The sequence below is a fragment of the Phalaenopsis equestris genome, unplaced genomic scaffold, assembly GCF_001263595.1.
Source record: "Phalaenopsis equestris unplaced genomic scaffold, ASM126359v1 Scaffold000002, whole genome shotgun sequence".
NCBI classification, from domain to species: Eukaryota; Viridiplantae; Streptophyta; class Magnoliopsida; order Asparagales; family Orchidaceae; genus Phalaenopsis; species Phalaenopsis equestris.
Genome location: NW_018164444.1, coordinates 36,860,712 through 36,879,898, shown reverse-complemented (window position 1 = coordinate 36,879,898; position 19,187 = coordinate 36,860,712). Strand labels below are relative to the sequence as shown.

The window sequence follows — 19,187 nt, the reverse complement described above, 5'->3', positions numbered from 1 at the left end:
CTAGATACTTTGGAAGGTTCTTTTATGAATGGATATGTCTCTTGGATCAATAGACATGCCTTTTGAAATTCAAAATGGTTGGATTTTGGATAGAATTTTGAATGGAATTTTGAATTCTTTTTGGAGAGATGCAACCTCTAATAAAAGAGAGAGAAGTCTAGGGCAAGGTAGAAGCGCGAAGGGGGGTTTGAAAAAGAGGCGTGAAGAGGGGTTCGAAAGAGAGGCAATTGAGGCGTAAGAGAGAGAGAAAGTCAAGGGCTTGGAGATTTTCTTCAATGATTGTAAGAGGAGAAAAAATATGAGAGATTTTTTCTTCATTACACTTCTAAAAGAGAGTTGAGAGTGCTTGTAAAGAGGGAAACTGTTTGAAGAGAGCTTCTAGGGATTTCTATTATTTGAGAATAATTGTGAGATAAGTTGTGTCTTTTATTTTTTTTTATTTTTGTAAACTTGTTTTTATATATGAAATTTGTGTTTCGTTGTTTCTTTCTCATGAATTCTCAGTAGTCTTCTTCATCATTCTCCCTACAATGAAATTTGGTTTTGTGAATAATTGATTTTATTTTATACGGTTTTAAATGTCAAAAATTTGTGATGATTTGAACTCTGATCTTCATTTACTTTTCGATCTGACCAATTGAAATGTTAAAATGTGTTGAGAAACATATGATCCGAAAGGGTTATGAATTCTACAACATAGTAAGAATCACATTCGATTTCATGGGAGAGGATGTCATCCATGGGGTTAAATGTAAATAAATAGGGAAATATACTTTGTTGGATGCAAAATTGGAGATTGTTGGATGTCATCCGTGGGGTTGAATTCAAATAAATAGATTAAAATCCCTAATTTGGTCCAGTTGATTGGAAACTAATGCGAGATTGTTAGCTCTCAGGTGAAAGAGTAGTGGGAGCTCTGGACTGGCAGCCAGTATCCTCCTAGTCTAACTACGGAATTATGGACCAAACTCTAGATTAGTCAATGTATATATATATTTAAATGATTTTAATTTCTTCACAATATATATACTCATTATAAAGGAGAATGATGTTTTCTTAAATTTGAACTCTTCGTCACAAAAACTTTGTTTAGATTTCATAAGTTTGCTTTTGAAAGTTTAGCAATTAGTTTAATTAACTTAGTTTTTTTAACTGCATTTTATTTAACACACACTCAATTACTTTATGTTTAAATTTTGTACTTCAGTTTTGTAATTTAAATTGTGTTTTACATTATAATTATAAGAATTTACCTATAAGCATTTCCAACTTCCCTGTGGGATCGATATTTAGGACTCCATTAGAGCCCTTTATTACTTGAGCGATACGTATACTTGCATTATTATTATGAGATTTGACAGTTTCAAGATTCTTAAAAGATAAAATTATTTTTATTAAAGTTATTTTAGTTGGGTTGACATTACATATTTATTGTTATAACTATTGTGTGTATTTTGTAATATTGAAAAATATTTGCAAAAGTAACACACAAAAATTCGTCAGATCACAGGTGTTCCTCATCATGAGTGAGTGGCGACTATCATATCATGCAATTCTATCAGAGAATCTTATCATATGTTTGTGTGTTACTTTTGTGTATATGATCCAATGGAAAAATTAAAGTCTCATATCCTACAATTCTATCAGAGACATCCAGGCAACCTCCCTGAACACGATCAAGAATCTATGAGACAGATCTTAGCCATCCCTTAAATTTTCTTTGTCTAAAGGCGTCCACATATCAGATTACACTAATTTATCCTCTGTCTGATAACCTAGCCTCGTTCTTTTGACTGGTGTTCCTCATCATGAGTGAGAGTCAACATTCATACTCAACTAACCAATCAACATGACTCAACAGACCCATTGCTAGTAAAAGGCCAATCAAGTAGCAGCATCAAGTTCAACCGTCCGGAAGCCTCTACCAGACCTAGTCGGTCAATGAACCTCAATAACCTAGCCAACTGATATTATTTACCAAGCTTAGCCGATAGGGGGCGCCTATATAGGGTTCGCCAGTTCAACCAGCTGAGACCTAGAGCTATCACGCTCTAAGCCCACACATGTAAAATACATATAATGTCATGTAAAACCCCAATAAGTGGGAGCATAAATGCAATTTCGTATATTATACCTCCCTTTTTTTATATATAGAGAATCATTATATGGATAAAGGGTTACACAGTTATCTCAAATTAATGTTCATTACTGTTCATTATTGTGCAATTCTCTTTATCTCTCTCTCCCATATGTATTACACTCCATTCCTTGAGTGTGATTCACTGACAATTTTAGATTCAGTGATAACCATATTAAATTACTTAAATTATTTACTATTGTATTAAACGTATTAAAAATTTCTCATAATGCTTTGTTAAATGCAACCGAAACTAAGCCAACAACCGATCAAACAAATTTTACAGTATATCTCCATTCATAACAACAAATTACTTTCACCCATTAAATTTCTTAACCTTGCTTAGTGAAGTAAATTATTTGACTTATAACTACACATAATATTGACAAAGCCTTAATGCTTTTAACGTTTATTCTGAAGTCGATGGAGGCCTGCTTCAAGATCAGCTTACAGTCATTTATTTAATTGCCTCTCAGAATATAATCCACTTTAAGAAAATAAATGTATTCAATATATTTTAGTTTTTACATTTACACCACCCAAATTTTCAATATCATCTAAGAAATATGAGTATCTAAACTTAGAAAGTGAAATTTTTTTTTTATGTATAGATAAGGTGACGATATATATGGAAAAAATAGAAATTCAAGTATTAGATATATCAATAGATAAAAATTAGGTGGTATGCATGTAAATATAAAATTAATTAAATTTAAATGATCTTTAATAATAATTTTCTTAGAGGGGTGGTGGCAATCACATTAACCGTACGATGGCCGCGTTAGACCCCACATGGGGTCCTATTATAGATCTCACTACTTATGGTACTAAGAGGGCGTCACGGGATGGTAATGACCACCAACAGCTTTAATGCATATTGCATTTTGTTATCATGTGATGTCTCTCCTATGAATAACAAATTCTTTTATTGTTTTTGGTGATAACTGCAATCATAGCACTTAAAATTAATGCGTCTTAGAAAATTCACGGCGGTAGAGTAATGAATTATCATCTTAGCTTTGCACGATAATTCAACAAACACTCAAATAAAGAAAATAATCAGTAGTGGCACCGAGAATTTTTATGTGAAAAACTTGTAAGAGAAAAAATCACAAGGGTCTAGCTCAGTTGAAAAAATCTACCATATACTAGATATTACATATACAATCTCTCATCTCACAGGCAAGAAAAAGTTTAACACTTTTTAGAGTTACAACGTCAATGCACGAATAAGCTTGTTGTAAGAAGTGAGTGGCGGCAGATGGTGATCGGTGGATTTAGGCAAATGGTGGTCGACGACGGTCAATGGCGGTCGGTAGTGATTAATTACTGTCGGAGGTGGTTGACAGTGACTGAAGTAATGCTGGACTTCAGCTTTCCAAAACTTCAAGCTCTATTCTTCCTCATGAGAGGGGTAGGACTCTATTTATAGTGTTATGGGTGCAACTAATGCATGAATACGAACCACTTGATTCGACAGCTCAGAAAGCTTCATTCGATCAAACGACGTTTGATTGACATTTGAGTGTTTTCATGATGTCAGAATTGAGTTATCTTAGGCTCGTTGGATTCGTCTTGTCAAGACGCTCGATTCAACTATATATTTGCTAGATTCAACATTCGTTTGACCTTCAAAATATATCTGGAAAACTTTCAAATTCAGTTTAATGGCTTGATATGAGCTTGAATTGGATCAATTTTGATATCATTGGGTCCGTCTCATCGAACCGGTCAGTTTGAATATGGTTTGCTGAAATCAAAGCTCTAGATGACTACTAATTGAAGTTTGAATTTTTATTGCTCAAAAGATTATCTCGAGATTCGTGTCATGCTTTGATATTTGTGTATGATAATGAAAATTTGTTGGTGTCTTATCAAAAAGATTGCTATTTACAAAATCTAACATCTAAATGATATTTTTGAGCTATCACTCGATATATTTACACTTATCACAATTGATTTGAGAATTGGTTAAAAAAGAAAAGCATGAGTTGAGATTTTAGCTTGAATTTTTATATTTTAGTGAGAAATTGAAAAAGGGATGAAACAAGGTGCTAGATTTGTAATAAACATTGTTTCAGGTGCCATGACAATTTATGAGCAAGAAAAATTATGATGATTAATCTAATTTAAATGATTCTACTAATATATCTCATCAATTACAATGAAGCACTTCCCTAAAGGTTACAAATGATGTCTATCTCAAATATTGAAGAAAATATTGATATAATATAAATTATATAAATAGTTGATAATGTTTTTAATGATGACAATTATAAGAATCTTAAGATATTTGAGTTATCTTGAATCTCAAAATATTTGAATCATTTTGAAGTAATTGTTAGTAGTATATTTGAACATTTTTCTTTAAAAAGATATCATCGAAATTGAAGAAGTCCTTTACGAATTATTGATTTTGACGATGATGGTTGGTGTCAATATCAATGATGGGCATTGCCCTTATCGATGACGAGCTTTATTTTGATAATATGCAATTAATTCATTGGGCATTGATGTTATTGTTGAAGTCATGCATCTATCTTAAACGTAATTCATACAATGAAGTTATGCATTGACCTTTTAGGTGATTTTGTGTATTAATAACATGCACCAATAACATAGGTAATGCCAAAATATAAAGTTAGTGGAAGTTTGCATAATTAGGAGATGGTGATCGCAAATATAATGAAATGGTGGTGTTAACTATAGTTAGACAATGACAACTAGAAAATTATAGTTTGGTGATTATTGTAAGATCATCATATATGGGTGATAGTGATCAAAAGGCCACAATCAAACTACAATGATCAGAAAACTATAGTTCAATGACGAGGATTGGGGAATCATATATTGGTGATAGTGATCAAAAGGCCACAATTAGACTACAATGGTCAAAAAACTATAGTTCAATGACGAGGATTGGAATGACGAGGATTGGGGAATCATAATTAGAATATGACAATTCAACAAAAATAAAGACTAGATGATGGTACTTTTATGGTAATTGTTGAAGGACAATCATTTAACTGCAATGATTAATGGTGGCAACCATCCCATATTCATGGTTGATTGATGACGGGCAGCCCAATGATGACGATAATCTGCTAGTAGCAATTAGGTGGTGACAATCAAATGACAACAGTCCAACGATGGTGTTGGTTCCATATAGGCAATTTGATGGTTATGGTCTAGCAACTATAGTATGGTGGTTGAGAATTGAAGACAGCGTTTGGAAGCAACTATCAGGAGATGATTCATGGGTAACTACAATTATTCAATGATGGTATGATGATAACAATTGAATGGTGGTTTGATAATAGAAGTCTAATGGATGGTCATGGACCAACTACATTGCCTTGTAGAATTAGCAAACTGGGCTATTCAATGGTGGTAACGGCTTGAAGACACGGATTCTAATGACAATAAGATGATAATCTGATAGTGGTACTCTGACTTAATAGTTTCAAGATATTCAATTTAAAGCTATATAAATCATAGGTCAGAGATTTTTTAACTAAAACATTTTTTTGAGATTTTGTCCATTACTAAGATGATAAACTCACCCTGTGAAAACCAAATTTGCTCTGGCTCTCTTATTAATTGTGTTTAGTCTAATTAGTGTGACAAAGGAGCCTATTTTCAAATAAACTAAGTATAAAGCAATCACGGAGCGAATTCATTGGCCCAACCGCGCGGACGCCAACGCGGTCTCCGCATGTTCAGAGAATTGCGCCAAGATCATCGGGAAGGTACGACTTAAATTGTACACCCGGTGGGGCAGGGTAATTCATGTTCATCTCGCCAACCGCCACCCACAAAAACGACCACATTTTGTAACTTTGAGGCAATTTTAAATGCAAGTTCACCTCACGCTTTATTGGCCAGTTAAATTAATTGGTCCAGCGGCACCGCCATGAATTGGGCCCTGTTCTTGCAGCGTCCCGACAGCGGTTTGTCGTTCTTAACAGTTCCCTCAGTTATCTTAAGCCGTGCTGCCGGAACACTGCATGCAAACGCGACCTCGATTTGGAAAAAATAAGTGTAAATGAATGATAAAATTATAAAGTTTTTTATATTTACGGACTGAGCATACCTTTTTATGTATTTATAAAACTAGAATATAATTTTTTACATTTATTATATCATATCTTAATAATTAAATTAATATTTTCATTTTTAAATAAAATATTTTTTAATACAAATAATAAAAGAATATAATTAATTAAAAGCTATGTTAGGTTCATGTTTAATAATAAAAAAAATTCGCCGAAGAAAAATATCAAAGAAGTTCCACAAATAAACTTTCAATCATCCGACACGAATCTCGAAGCATAACACGAAACTCAAGACGATATTTTAAACAAGAAACATTTAAATCTTGATAAAATGTCATCCAGAATTGCAATTTCAGCAAACTTATAATCAAAATGACCGGCTCGATGAGACGGACCCAATGATATGAAACCTAGTCCAAACCCAGTCAAATCCCGAGTCAAATCAAGCTCAGATCAAGTCATTAAACCACCATTGAAAGATTTCTAGACACATTTTGAAGGTCAAACAAATGTCAACACTGTCAATTTTATATTCGAATCGAGCGGCTCGACAAGACGAATCCAACGAGACTAAGATCACTCAATTCTAACATCGTTAAGACACTGAAATGTCCATTAAATGCAGCATGATCGGTGGACACTCTCTGGACCGTCCGATCAAAATAAATGATATTCCTGCATTAATTGCATCCATAACACTATAAATAGACCCCCACCCCTCACATGAGGGGAAGCTGAAGTCTAGAGAGAGTCTGAGATCTTGAGGAGAAGCTGCAGCTTAGAACCATCGCCGATCGCTGACGACGACCACTGACTATCGTCGACCTTCGCTAATCGTTATCGACAAGCATTGACCACTATCGATGGCCACCAATTAGACATCGTCAACGACGTTGTAATCTGAAAAATATAGTTACCATTTTCCCGTCTGTGGGATAAGAAATTTTGTAATCATTAATTTAATAGTGAATTTCTGCAACTGGGCTATAGCCCGTGGTTTTTCACTTTATAGGTTTTTCGCGTAAAAACTTTTGGAGTCATTATCGTTTATTTCTTTTTTATCTGTGTATGTGTTGAACTTTCGTATAACGTTAAGACAATAATCTGTTACTCTGTCGCTATGAATTTTTTAGCAAGCATCAAATCTTAAATATTTTTAAAGTGTTAATTTAATCGCGAGATAAAAAAAAATCAGAATTTTCGAGGATCATTTTATTAAGATTAAAAAAAATATGCCCCCTTTTCAAAAATTGTCCGTACTATTTCGAGTTTGAAATCCAAAACCGCAGATGGAGAAAAAGCTCCGGAGGATACAATCCTCTGAAACAGTTAAATAAAGCTTTCCATCTCTTCTGGGACGCAGTTCGGCACCACTGTTCAGAGACATGCGGCCCGTGTGTGTCTTACTACTCTTCCTCTTCTGCACCAGCCATGCTCTTCCAGCTCAAGAACTTGATGGTTTGCTCTTCATCTCTTCTGATTTTAGGCTAGCTGTGCTTGTTTTGATGCTTCTTTTTTGCCAACGGGTAAAAAAATCCGATTTTTGGAGTTCTGTGCCTGCATTTTGGTTGGTCAAGTTCGATACAATCATTAGCTCAACACATTGTCTCAAGCCGTTCAACCCTAAAAAGTTCTATTTTTTCAAATAATTTTTGTATTCCACGGTTGTAAGTGTCGACAAATATAGTTTTTATGCTGTAAAAAAAACTCCAAATCTCCATTCCTTCATATTTTAGCTTGAAAGCAGATCTGCAATAATGTTTCTTGTATCTTTCACCAAACAGAGTTCTTGCTCAACGGAAGCTTTGAGATTTCCCCCAAACCTTCCAAGCTGAACAAAACGAGGATTCTGGGCAAACACTCCCTCCCCAACTGGACAATCCATGGCTTAGTCGAGTACATCTCCGGCGGCCCCCAGCCCGGCGGAATGTACTTCAAGGTGGCGCACGGCGATCACGCCGTCCGCCTCGGCAACGAGGCCTCAATTTCACAGAACGTAAGCGTGAAACTAGGCTCCATCTACGCTCTAACCTTCGGCGCATCAAGGACCTGCGCTCAGGATGAGGTGCTGAGGGTCTATGTGCCACCTTATTTCGGCGATCTTCCTCTTCAAACTCTGTATAGCAGCGATGGGGGAGACAGCTATGCTTGGGCATTTAAGGCAGCCGCTTCGGTGGCTCAGATTATTTTTCACAATATTGGTGTGCAGGAAGATCCTGCGTGTGGCCCTCTTATAGATGCAGTGGCGATCAAGGAGCTTGTTCCTGTTACTCCTACCAGAGGTAATGGATCCATGGATGCTTTTTAGCTGAAGAGTTAAATTAGTAATCTTTGGAAGATTTGCATATACATATCACTCATTTTTATGTTTTTACCCAAAACTCAATTTGTTACATATATGATACCTTACTTATGCATTAAAAGCCTTAAAATGTGTATTTCACTTTTTAAAAGTTTTTTGTTGTTGTCGTGATATTAAAGATTTGGGTGGTATAAACTTAAAAATCAAATTTTTAGTGTTAGATATATATGTAAATACATAGGAATTGGGTGGTATATATGTTTGTAATTTTTACTAGTCTTTTCTTAGTGTTTGAGCAAAACGAGGACAATGTGAATTTTGTTTCATATAGGCTCATCTAAATGGGGCTTTATTGTTATATATAAAACTATGGTTACTTATTTGTTTGATTCTCTGTTAATTCTCTCTGAAGATAAAATTGTTATTGATCAATCAGTTCAGATATTCTCTCTGAAGATAAAGTTGTTATTGATCAATCAGTTCAGATAAGGATAAGGCTATTTATCTTTTATTGCAAATATTTATTGAAATCCAATTTATGTGGGAAGTCCTTTAAAAATCACCACAAAGCTTATTACAAACTACAATTTTTGCAGGGAACTTAGTAAAAAATGGAGGGTATGAAATCGGACCCCATGTCTTCAAAAACTCTTCATCCGGCATCCTCCTCCCTCCAAAGCAAGAAGACTACAGTTCCCCGCTCATCGGATGGATAATTGAATCCCTCAAAGCCGTAAAATACATCGACTCCGCGCATTTTTTCGTACCCTTCGGCCATTATGCCGTCGAGCTTCTCGCGGGAAGGGAGAGTGCAATTGCCCAAATCGTTCGAACTGTTCCCAATAAGTCTTACAACCTTACCTTCTTCATTGGAGATGCAAAGAATGGCTGCCACGGGTCAATGCTCGTTGAAGCTTTTGCAGGAAATAGTACAGTGAAGGTTCCCTATAATTCCACAGGGACTGGTAAATATGTGCCTGGAAGTCTCAAGTTCAAGGCATTGGGGATAAGGACTAGGATCACGTTCTTTAGTTCGTTCTACCATACTAAGCTAAACGATCCGGGTACGTTGTGTGGGCCGGTTTTGGATGAGGTTAGTTTGTACCCTGTCGTGTAGTTTGGCTGTTGTTTTGTGGTGAGTTTGGGTTTAGTTATGAGGGGATTATAAGAAGTATATCTTGTTGGAGGATCTGGTTAAGTTAATTTGCTCTTTGGTTTATTTATCTTGGTTTGGCATGAGTAGCTAATGAATGCGAGGCACATTTAAGGAGAAGGTTGTGTACCATGTGAAACTTGTCATGCCTTTATGATGTTTGAATTTGTGTGCTTCTTTTAGCTCTGTTTGTAGTTTTTTGCATTTACATACATACTACATTTTGTTATGTTTTTGCATTTTTAGCACCTAAAATTTCATATTTACATGTGGAACACTCTAATCTTAAATGTGAGGCACATTCAAGGAGAAGGTTGTAAACCTTGTGAAACTTCTTATGCGTTTATGATGTTTGAATTTGTGTGCTTCTTTTAGCTAATATTTATAATGTTTGCATTTACTTACATACCGCACATTCTTATGTATTTGTCTATCTAACACCTAAACTTTAATATTTACATGCACAACGCACTAATCTTAATGTGAGGCACGTTTAAGGATAAGGTTGTAAACCATGTGACTTGTTATGCGTTTATGATGTTTGAATTTGTCTGCTTCTTTTAGCTGATGTGTATAATGTTTGCATTTACATACATACCACTCATTGTTGCGTATTTGCATGTCTAACACCTAAACTTGTATATTTACCTGCATAACGCTCTAATCTTTAATATTGCGTTAAAGTGAAGTACACCTCTTCAGGCATGGGTTCATGACACCAAAATGCCATAAATATAAATATCAGACTTTAGGTGTTAGATGTGTTAGTACGAAGGGATTATGTGGCATGCATGTAAATTTCCCAAGTTTGGCAGACCTTGACTGGAACTGAGGATCCATGTTTAATGCATTTGGTCTTGCAGTTGCTCTTTATTTACTTTTTGGGCATTTACATACAACCATACAATTCTTATGTATCTACATATCTAATACCTAAATTTTTCTTAAGGATTAAATTTTTATTGTTTTTTTTTTAAATCGAGTTTTTGATATCACTTCAAAAATATCATTATAAATATTTAAAAGTGAAATACACTTTTTCATATAGAGGATTAAGACATCAAAATGTTACAAAAGTTAATATAAAAGTGTAGGCGTTACATATGTAAATATATAAGAATTGCGAGTTATGTAAAGCTGTTTAGGGGCATTTCCATAAATACCAATAAAAACTTATGTATTTACATGTCTAATTCATAAACATTACTTTTTATATATACATCACCCAAAACATTCTTCCTTTATAAATCTTGCACCTTGATGGTATTTTTGAACAATTGATGCATTTAAGTGTGTCACGATGAGAGGATTTGATAATATTAAAAATTAGGGCGGTTTTATCATGAATTTTGATATTTGTGAAGAATAAATTTTCATTCATAGATTACGTGCATCTAAAAATTAATTTTAGCTGTTGGATATGTAAATAAAAGGGAACTAAGTTGCATGTTTGTAAATCTTTCTACTTTTATGAAGTTCTTGGATAGAATGTAAGAGGTACTGCATAATATTTTGTTTTTTTTTAATTTTATTTGATAAGAAAAAAAATAAAATTTTGGAGGAATTTGAAGTATTCAAAACTTTGTTTTTTCTTTGCATTAAAATATCGTTTAAATTTGGCTATTTTCAAATTTGGGCACTTGGAATTCCAGTGCTTAGCCTTTTTGTTATTTTCACTTGTGGCCTCTACTGGTGTTGTACTCCTATTAATAGGCATTATGTGGATATATTAGGAAAGAATGAAAATGTAATAAGCTTCTCCGTTTATCTATATTCTTTCCCCTTCATAATTTTTGGAGTCACCAATATTCCGATTCTCCCTTAACATTTGAAGTTGTTGATATTCTTGAATTGTCATTTATTACAACCTCGACAATATGATCGTATGGGAATGAATAAGTCTTGAGTGGGGGTGCGGTGGAGAAATAGAATGACGGTGGGGGTGGGAGAATTGAGGAGATGGGCTAATGGGTATCGACGAGAGAGAGCTCGTTCACTGGATGATTTTTTTTTGTATGGAAATTTAGACCTTTGGCATAAAGAAATAGAGAGAGAGAGAGGCATGAGGAAGGCAATGGTGTGCAAATGAGGCTTGGAAGGTGGGAACGATGAGGAGAATGGACGGCTTTGAAGATTTATTGGATGGAACTTATCTTCTTGGATGATTCAATGATCGCTCCTATCATGAATGGCTTTCTCCTTTGCTTCTCCTCTAGACCGCGTCTATGCCCTCGCTTCGCCTCTTTTGCATTCAGAAAAAAATATTACATCAGAAGTCCTGATGCATAACTGCATCATAACTCCAATAAATAAGCATCACCTCACATGATAGGCCCACTAAATTAAAAAAAATTCTATACTTTAATGTATGGTCTGTCTTCTCCGAAGACATGTCACACATTTATTGGAATCATGATGTAGATATACATCAGGACTCCTGATGTAATATTTTTTTTGCATTCAGACATTTAGATTTTTAGTCAAATATGTTGGTTTTATATTAAATAACATTGGTTGGGTAATGACCATCCTATCCTTAGGTAATATTGCAAGTATGCCATTATATATACGTATGAATATAGCTGATAACAGGAACATTTGCTGTTTGAATGAAATATCATTTTCCACTTATCTGCTCTGCATTCTTCTTCTCCTTCTTGGTTCTTTATATGGTATTAGAGCCTTCATTTCCTGCTCATTATTCATCCAGGGAGTCTTCTTCCTCCACTAACCCGCAGCTCATCAACTCCTCTTAAGAATCACTCAATAGAATGAAAGCCATTCAAATACCACTCACATTAAAATTTCTCATGCAACATATCAAAGGTATAGCTCATTCTCCTTGTCTATTTGATAACTATGGTGTTAAGTTATGTGAAGCCTGGTCCAGTTCAGTTTAGGCAAAATATTTAATTTTGCTAATCTCGTTTATCTCCTTCTAAAATCAACTTCCCGCTTCTTCTTCCCATGTCCCGCCAACTCCTCTCCAGAAATCTGGTAATTATGGTATGCCTTAAATGGGCCTTCTCCTTAGCTGCTTTAAATATAGATTAATGAAAGGCATGCTATGAACCTGCTATTCCTATTCTTCTTCGGCTGAAGCTTCGGGTGGTCCATGCTTGATCTCTCCTGTTGTGTTGCTTCGGCATGAAGCTTAAAGAAAGGAGGAATCAAATAGCAGTTCTTCTGGGATTCCTCTCCCCTGACCGAACTCCAAGCATAGGAAAGAATTGCAAGTCTTCTGCTGCTCCCTTGGTTCTTCTTTCTTGGTGACTTACGGTGGGTAGAGAGAGAGACGGAGAGGAGAGAGAGAGAGAAAGAGAGAAAGTGTTTGTAAATAAATGTGTAATTCCTCGAAGTAATAAAATCATTTGTCATGGACGTAGACAATTTTTGGAACCATGTAAATCTGTGTACCTGCATTTTTTCTATTATGTGAATTTCCTCGTTCCAAAATTTTCAATTTATTACTGTCGTTTTTCACAACATTTGCCGTTTGGAAACTGCAAATACAAAAGTTGTTTCTTGCCAATGGATTCAATTCATTTGTTGATAACAATGTTCTCCCCTCACCATAATTTAGTCAGGATTCTACTGGTAATACCACTGAAAACTTAGATTTTCTTCTTTGAAAGCTTATTGATCAAAATCTAACGGCTACTCTTCTTTCTAAAATTTCATCATCCATTTTACCTTATGTGCTTCATCTAAATCACACCGCAGATATTTGGATTAACCTTGAACGACGTTTTCAATCATCAAATTGTTCATGAGTAATTCAACTCAAAAATAAATTACATGGAATTCAAATGAGAAATCAAACTATGAATCGATATTTTACATCTATCAAGAACTTTGTCGATAACATAGTTATTTTTTATTTAAAAATTGATAATGAAGATATTATTTTATATACTTTAAACGGTATTCCCTCCTCTTATCTAGGCTTCAAAACTGCCATCCAAACTCAAACCACCCCTCTTTCACTTGAAGATTTCTATTCTCTGCTTCAAAGCGAAGAAACTCATATTGCCAATGAATCTTTGAAAAACACTCACACAACTACACTTCTCTCTTTCAAGAATAAGAATTTCTATTCTAAATCAAAAACACTAAGCTAGAAACACAATTCAAATAAAATTAACATGCAAACCAACACCCCACAACCCAAAAAAATCATTGTATGCCAAATCTGTCATAAGAAATGGCTGATCAATGTTGGCATCATGCCAATCTTCAATACAAGCCCACAACTACCACAACATTTCATACTAACAACAACCCCAAGAACCAAGCTTGGCTTCTTGACTTGGAGCTACCTCTCACATCACCCCACACTTGGACAATGTCCAACAACCACAATCGCAGCCTTACAATAATACTGAACAGGCAATAGTAAGGAAAGAATAAGTCAATGAAATTTCTCATGTTGGGAATGGCATCATCCCTAAGCCCGATCGTAAGTTACTTTTATCTTCTATTCTCAGAGTACCTCATATTACTCAAAAACCAATCTTACCAGTTCTACCTCATTGATGACAGATACTCAAAGAACGTCCTCGCTGGTCTCAAGATCTCATTCCCTCTGTATTTGAATGACTTGTGATTCACCGTCGATGCTAGTGACCACTCACATGTAACAACTCATAGATTGCTCTAGATTGCCTCACACTAAGATTATCTCCCCATCTCTAAGAAATTTCACCGCCACATGTTATGTCGAAGCTACCGCCCGATAGCTGTTCAATAGCGGCCGACTGAAGATGGCGTTGTACGTAAAATTCTCCATATTGTAGAATTGTTTTTTATTGCTTTCCCCACAAGCAGTTAGGGAGATCACCCCCAGAGCCTCCTTTCGCTCATCCTAAAATCCAAACAATGGACATGTCGGTGTCCCCAATCAGTCTGCCTTGAGTCCCATTTTGTCGAACACCGTTTTGGACTGAACATTGATTGAACTGCCGATGTCGACAATGATGCTTCCCATTTGGTAGTTGTTTATGAACGTCGTAATGACAATCACCTCGTTGTACGAGTTTCCCTTTGGGGGAAGAACTGCATCTGTGAAAAAGAGTGTAAGGGTCGACATAACACATCTTACCTAACATGAGTCTTTTTAAGCTAGACAGTTAGGGTAACCCTTCTCCTACGTCAAATAGAATGCATCGTAGAGAGGATGGGGAAAAAGTCCTCAGACCATGGGTTTTTTTGTTCATCATCGAGCCTCCTATTTATGGGAGGTCTTCTTGTAAAATTACAAAAGGGAGAGAACGATTATTAAAATGATATTCAATTACTAAAAGAATGGAATAATTATAGAAATAGCCCTCAATGCAATCAATTTTTTGATTTAATACTAAATTTATATTACAATTCGAATTTTGATATGCCAGTAATGAGCTAGTTGATCAAACCCACTGACCTCATGGGAATCGTTCCTGTTAAGGTATGAGCGGTTGGTCGATCGGTTGCGCTCAACTAGCCTTTAGGGACGTTTGGTGGTTGGGACCGTGGATAGGCTCATCGACCAAATCCTCCGAGGAAGAACTTGATCGTCGTGCATCATCCTCACCCGTTCAATTGCATTGAGATTTGTGCCGACAATATTGATGCATACATTATGTTAAAAATCCGAGTTCAATATCAAAATTTAGTTGTTAAACATGCAAATATCTAAGAAAAAATTGCAATTGACTGTTGTATTTTATTTATAATGTTAAATGTAGACTTTTCTCTTAATATATCCAAAATTTAGTTTATTGAGAGTATTATCGTTCATTATCCAAAGTGAAATTTCATCTTAATGATAAGATTCCTTCAGGAGACTCATATCTCATAAGATAAAAAATGAATATAAAAATAAATCTAAAATAATTGCTTCAAAAATAAAACATTTTAATGAACTTTAGAAAATATACCGTTCTTCTTAATTCTAGACCCCTCTCTCTATTCCTCGCATAAATGCGATCCATTTTACATGTTTTTCTCTTGACAAGTGACAAAAAAATGCTGAAAACATTGTTGGCCAAGGAGACCAAGACCATAATTTAGAACATACAAGGTTCGCTAAGATGCTTCGTTAGGGACAAAAAAGATGAAAGTTGTTTTAAATGTACACTAACTATTTCACATCCTAAGTATTAGGAACCTTCATAACATAGCTTTGTGCACCAACAAAATTTAAACCTTCATAACATAGATTTGTTAATTGAATGTTGCATGATTAAAAAATAAAACATAAAAAAATTATATTAAAATACATGTATATTGCATATGTCAATGAGAGAGGAGTACGAACGCCTTAAAATAATAATAATAATAATAATAATTAATATCACTTGATTTTAGGGGCATGTCATACATACCATACCACATAGTTTTTATGTGTTTATATATCTAAAAAACAAATTTTAATTTTACCTTTATACTAGCCAAATCTTTTATATCACATCAAAAATTATCATAATTCAAACTTTTATACAGTCAAATACACATTTGGATGCATTTTATATGCTCAATGAATTAAATTTCTCATAAATGGGTGATTGACCATGTTTAGATTTTTACTATATGTATAGACATTTTTTTCTTTTTATTCATAGGTTAAAATTGATCTTAATTGAAATTTAGAGAGCATTCACTTTGAGTGGTTGTAAGCCAACATTATGACTTTCATTTATAATGATTAAACAAGTTCTCATAGCTTTAGTGTTGGTGAACGGCCTTTAATCCTCATTAAAACTCTAATTATTTATACTTCTTGAACTTATACTTCTCCTTGCCATGACTTCACACACCAAATGTGCCATTTCTCTTCAATAGAACTCTATTCCAATATCTAGGTTTATATTTTTAATGCTTTGACTTCTATATCTAATTATTTTCTTATAATAACCCTATGTATTTTTATGTACATGATTCCTCTATATAATTTAAGAAGGCACATTTTCATATACATATATTTGTAACTTCCCCCTTCTAAACTATAAAGTGAAAAAAAAGAAGAAGAAATTAACATGCATGTAACATAATTCTCAAAGATTTACATATCTAACATTTTATATTTCACTTTTAAAGCCTAAACTATAGTGATGAATCGAAATTAAGGAATTAAACATGCAAATACCCAAGAAAATTTTGCATTTGACACTTGTATTTTATTTAGAATAATGTGTAAAAATTTTATTTAATATATCCGGAATTTAGTTTATTTGAAGGTTGCTCCCACGACCCACCGGGCGGGTCCCACGTTAACACGCAATCCCTCCGGAGTCGGTCGTCATGGAGACGGAGCACTGCGATTTCTAACGGACTGGTTTAGCACAGTTTATCCCGTCCAGCGCAATTTTGACCGTAGATCAAAATATCTGTAATATCTAATAGCCCTCGAAACTGCCCCACGGCCCTTCTCTCAGCAGCACGAGCTATCTCTCAGCCCACGATCCACACTACTAACTCCCCACTCTGTCCGGTTTTGCTGGACCTCGTTTACGACGTTGCTTTCTTCTTCTCAGTCCCCCCTCTCCTCCCACTACGGAAAAGCTTTGCGAGGAAGGAGATAGGAGTAGAGCTGCATGACTATTGCTTTACAGCTCCTTTGCGTCTTGAGGCCTCCATCTCGCAGGAATCAGAGATCGGTCGCCGAGGTGGAGAGTGATGATCTTGATCTGAACCATGATGCGCGTCGCAGCAGGCGAGATCGCCACCGCGGTCATCGCCGAGAGGACGGAGATCATGCGCAGCGATCCCATGGCGGAGCTTCCAAGGGCCGGCTCATTAGAACTTGTGGCTCGCATTTGGTAGGCGGGATTTTTTCTGTTTTCTTGTTTTTTTTCTTCAGTTGAGGGTTAAGCGTGTTTGTGACGTGATTCTCTATTCTATGTTTGTGAAGGGATTTGGATTATTTGATATGTAGGGTCGGCTATGGTAAGTCTGATTGAACTGCAAAATCTGGGTTTTCTTACGGCGGGCAATGCTTCTATTATTGTGATAGATAATCTATCGCTTTTTTCTCTGTTTTAGGGACATTTTGGTTGCCATACTTGGCTAAGATTTGGCGAGATTGGGTTGATTTTGAAAACTATTTTTTTTATTTTATTTTCTATACTACGTAAATCTTACCTAAATCATAGTTTTTTAAATATCTGCAGTATTAATTTAATAGGATTTACGTATATTTAATATGTATTTTCTCAAATAGTTTTAAGGATTTAACTTCTGCAGAATTTACTTTTCCTAAAAATGATTTTTCATGATATAATTAATCGTACTTGAATTAAATTCTTCTTGCAGTTTGAAATTTTGCTGTTAGAAGAAAATTTTTCCTTATGCATTTATTATCCAAATCAGGTTGAGGTCATGATTGTTGTGTTAACTTTGAAATTTAAAACGATCGACGACGAAGTGAAAAATAAAATGACACGAGAAAAATCACACCAGAAAAGAACACACAGATTTACGTGGTTCGGCAAATTGCCTACATCCACGGAGTTGCAGAGGATTTTACTAATTGAGGAATTTACACCGTTTGAACACAATAATAATTGTAGGAGAAAGTCTCACTTTCTCACTCTCTTCTTTTCTTTACACCGAGATACACCGAAGAGCACACCTTGCGATTCTACTGATTCGTATCCTTCAGCCCGTAAGTCTTCTTCCCCGTGCTTTGCGATACTTCCTTCACCAGCAAACCAACGCAGAACAGAGGAAGAATGAGGGAGAGCCGAATCTTGCTTTTCTTTACACTTGAAGTTCTATCCAAGAAGCCAAGAAAGAAAAAAACCATTCCAGCATATTACGTGAAGAGAAAATAAAACCACTTAAATATAACCACCTACAAGTTGCACTTTTTATCAAATGTAACTTCCTTTCCTTCTTTAATGGTGGCGGGACCCACCTTCCTTAGGCACAAGCAAATAGGCGGGAGTAGTTACAGAAATGGCAAAAAAGCATATATATTTATTATATTATAACTGGGCTCCACACTCAACAACATGAACATTGAATCTGCTATGAATATTGTAAAGACCTGACATTCTCAAGTACTCTTGCAAAAGACAAATCATTTTAATATAAGCTTCAAAGAATTGTCAAATGAAGTACTCGTTTCACTTCTCAAATTTTCAGTGAGTTTTTTTAAGACTGATTAATTCCTTAAAGTTATAAAGAAGTTCATTAGACTTCTTAATGAAATCTTCTATATTCTCTATGAAGACCTCAATGCCACTATTAATCTGCTTTCTCTTCTTCTTATTCCTAATAATAGACATTGTTTTTGCACTCTATCTCAAATATAACTTGTATTTCATCTTTTTTTCTTTCTCGTCTTCTTGAGAAGCTCTTTAAGGATTCATCAATATTCATATCTTCAAATCCATTTCAATTCTCCAAACAAAATAATAATAATAAATAAATAATGAACGGAGATAATTTCATAAAACAAATTTAATTCTCCAAAGTATGAACTTATTGCAAAATTCTTGATACATAGAGTATTAGAAGCATTAAAGAATATAAAAAATCATAAAAATAGGAAAGAGT

The 19,187-nt window shown here is 34.9% G+C and overlaps 2 protein-coding genes across 2 annotated transcripts in view; both read left to right on the top strand.

Annotated features, from left to right (window-relative positions):
• Nucleotides 1–7,493: 7,493 nt before the first annotated feature.
• On the top strand, nt 7,494–9,872 carry LOC110029895. Its single transcript, XM_020732382.1, has 3 exons — nt 7,494–7,650; nt 7,977–8,474; nt 9,091–9,872. The coding sequence occupies exons 1-3, from the start codon at nt 7,578–7,580 to the stop codon at nt 9,609–9,611; spliced, it is 1,092 nt and encodes a 363-aa protein (XP_020588041.1). The 5' UTR covers nt 7,494–7,577; the 3' UTR covers nt 9,612–9,872.
• A 7,087-nt stretch (nt 9,873–16,959) lies between these two features.
• LOC110023837 (probable E3 ubiquitin-protein ligase RHY1A) overlaps nt 16,960–19,187 on the top strand; it is a 9,601-nt gene continuing 7,373 nt past the window's right edge. The window contains exon 1 of the mRNA XM_020723488.1: nt 16,960–17,446. Coding sequence (XP_020579147.1) covers nt 17,222–17,446 — 225 coding nt within the window. The 5' untranslated portion in view covers nt 16,960–17,221. The remainder of the gene's footprint in view (nt 17,447–19,187) is intronic.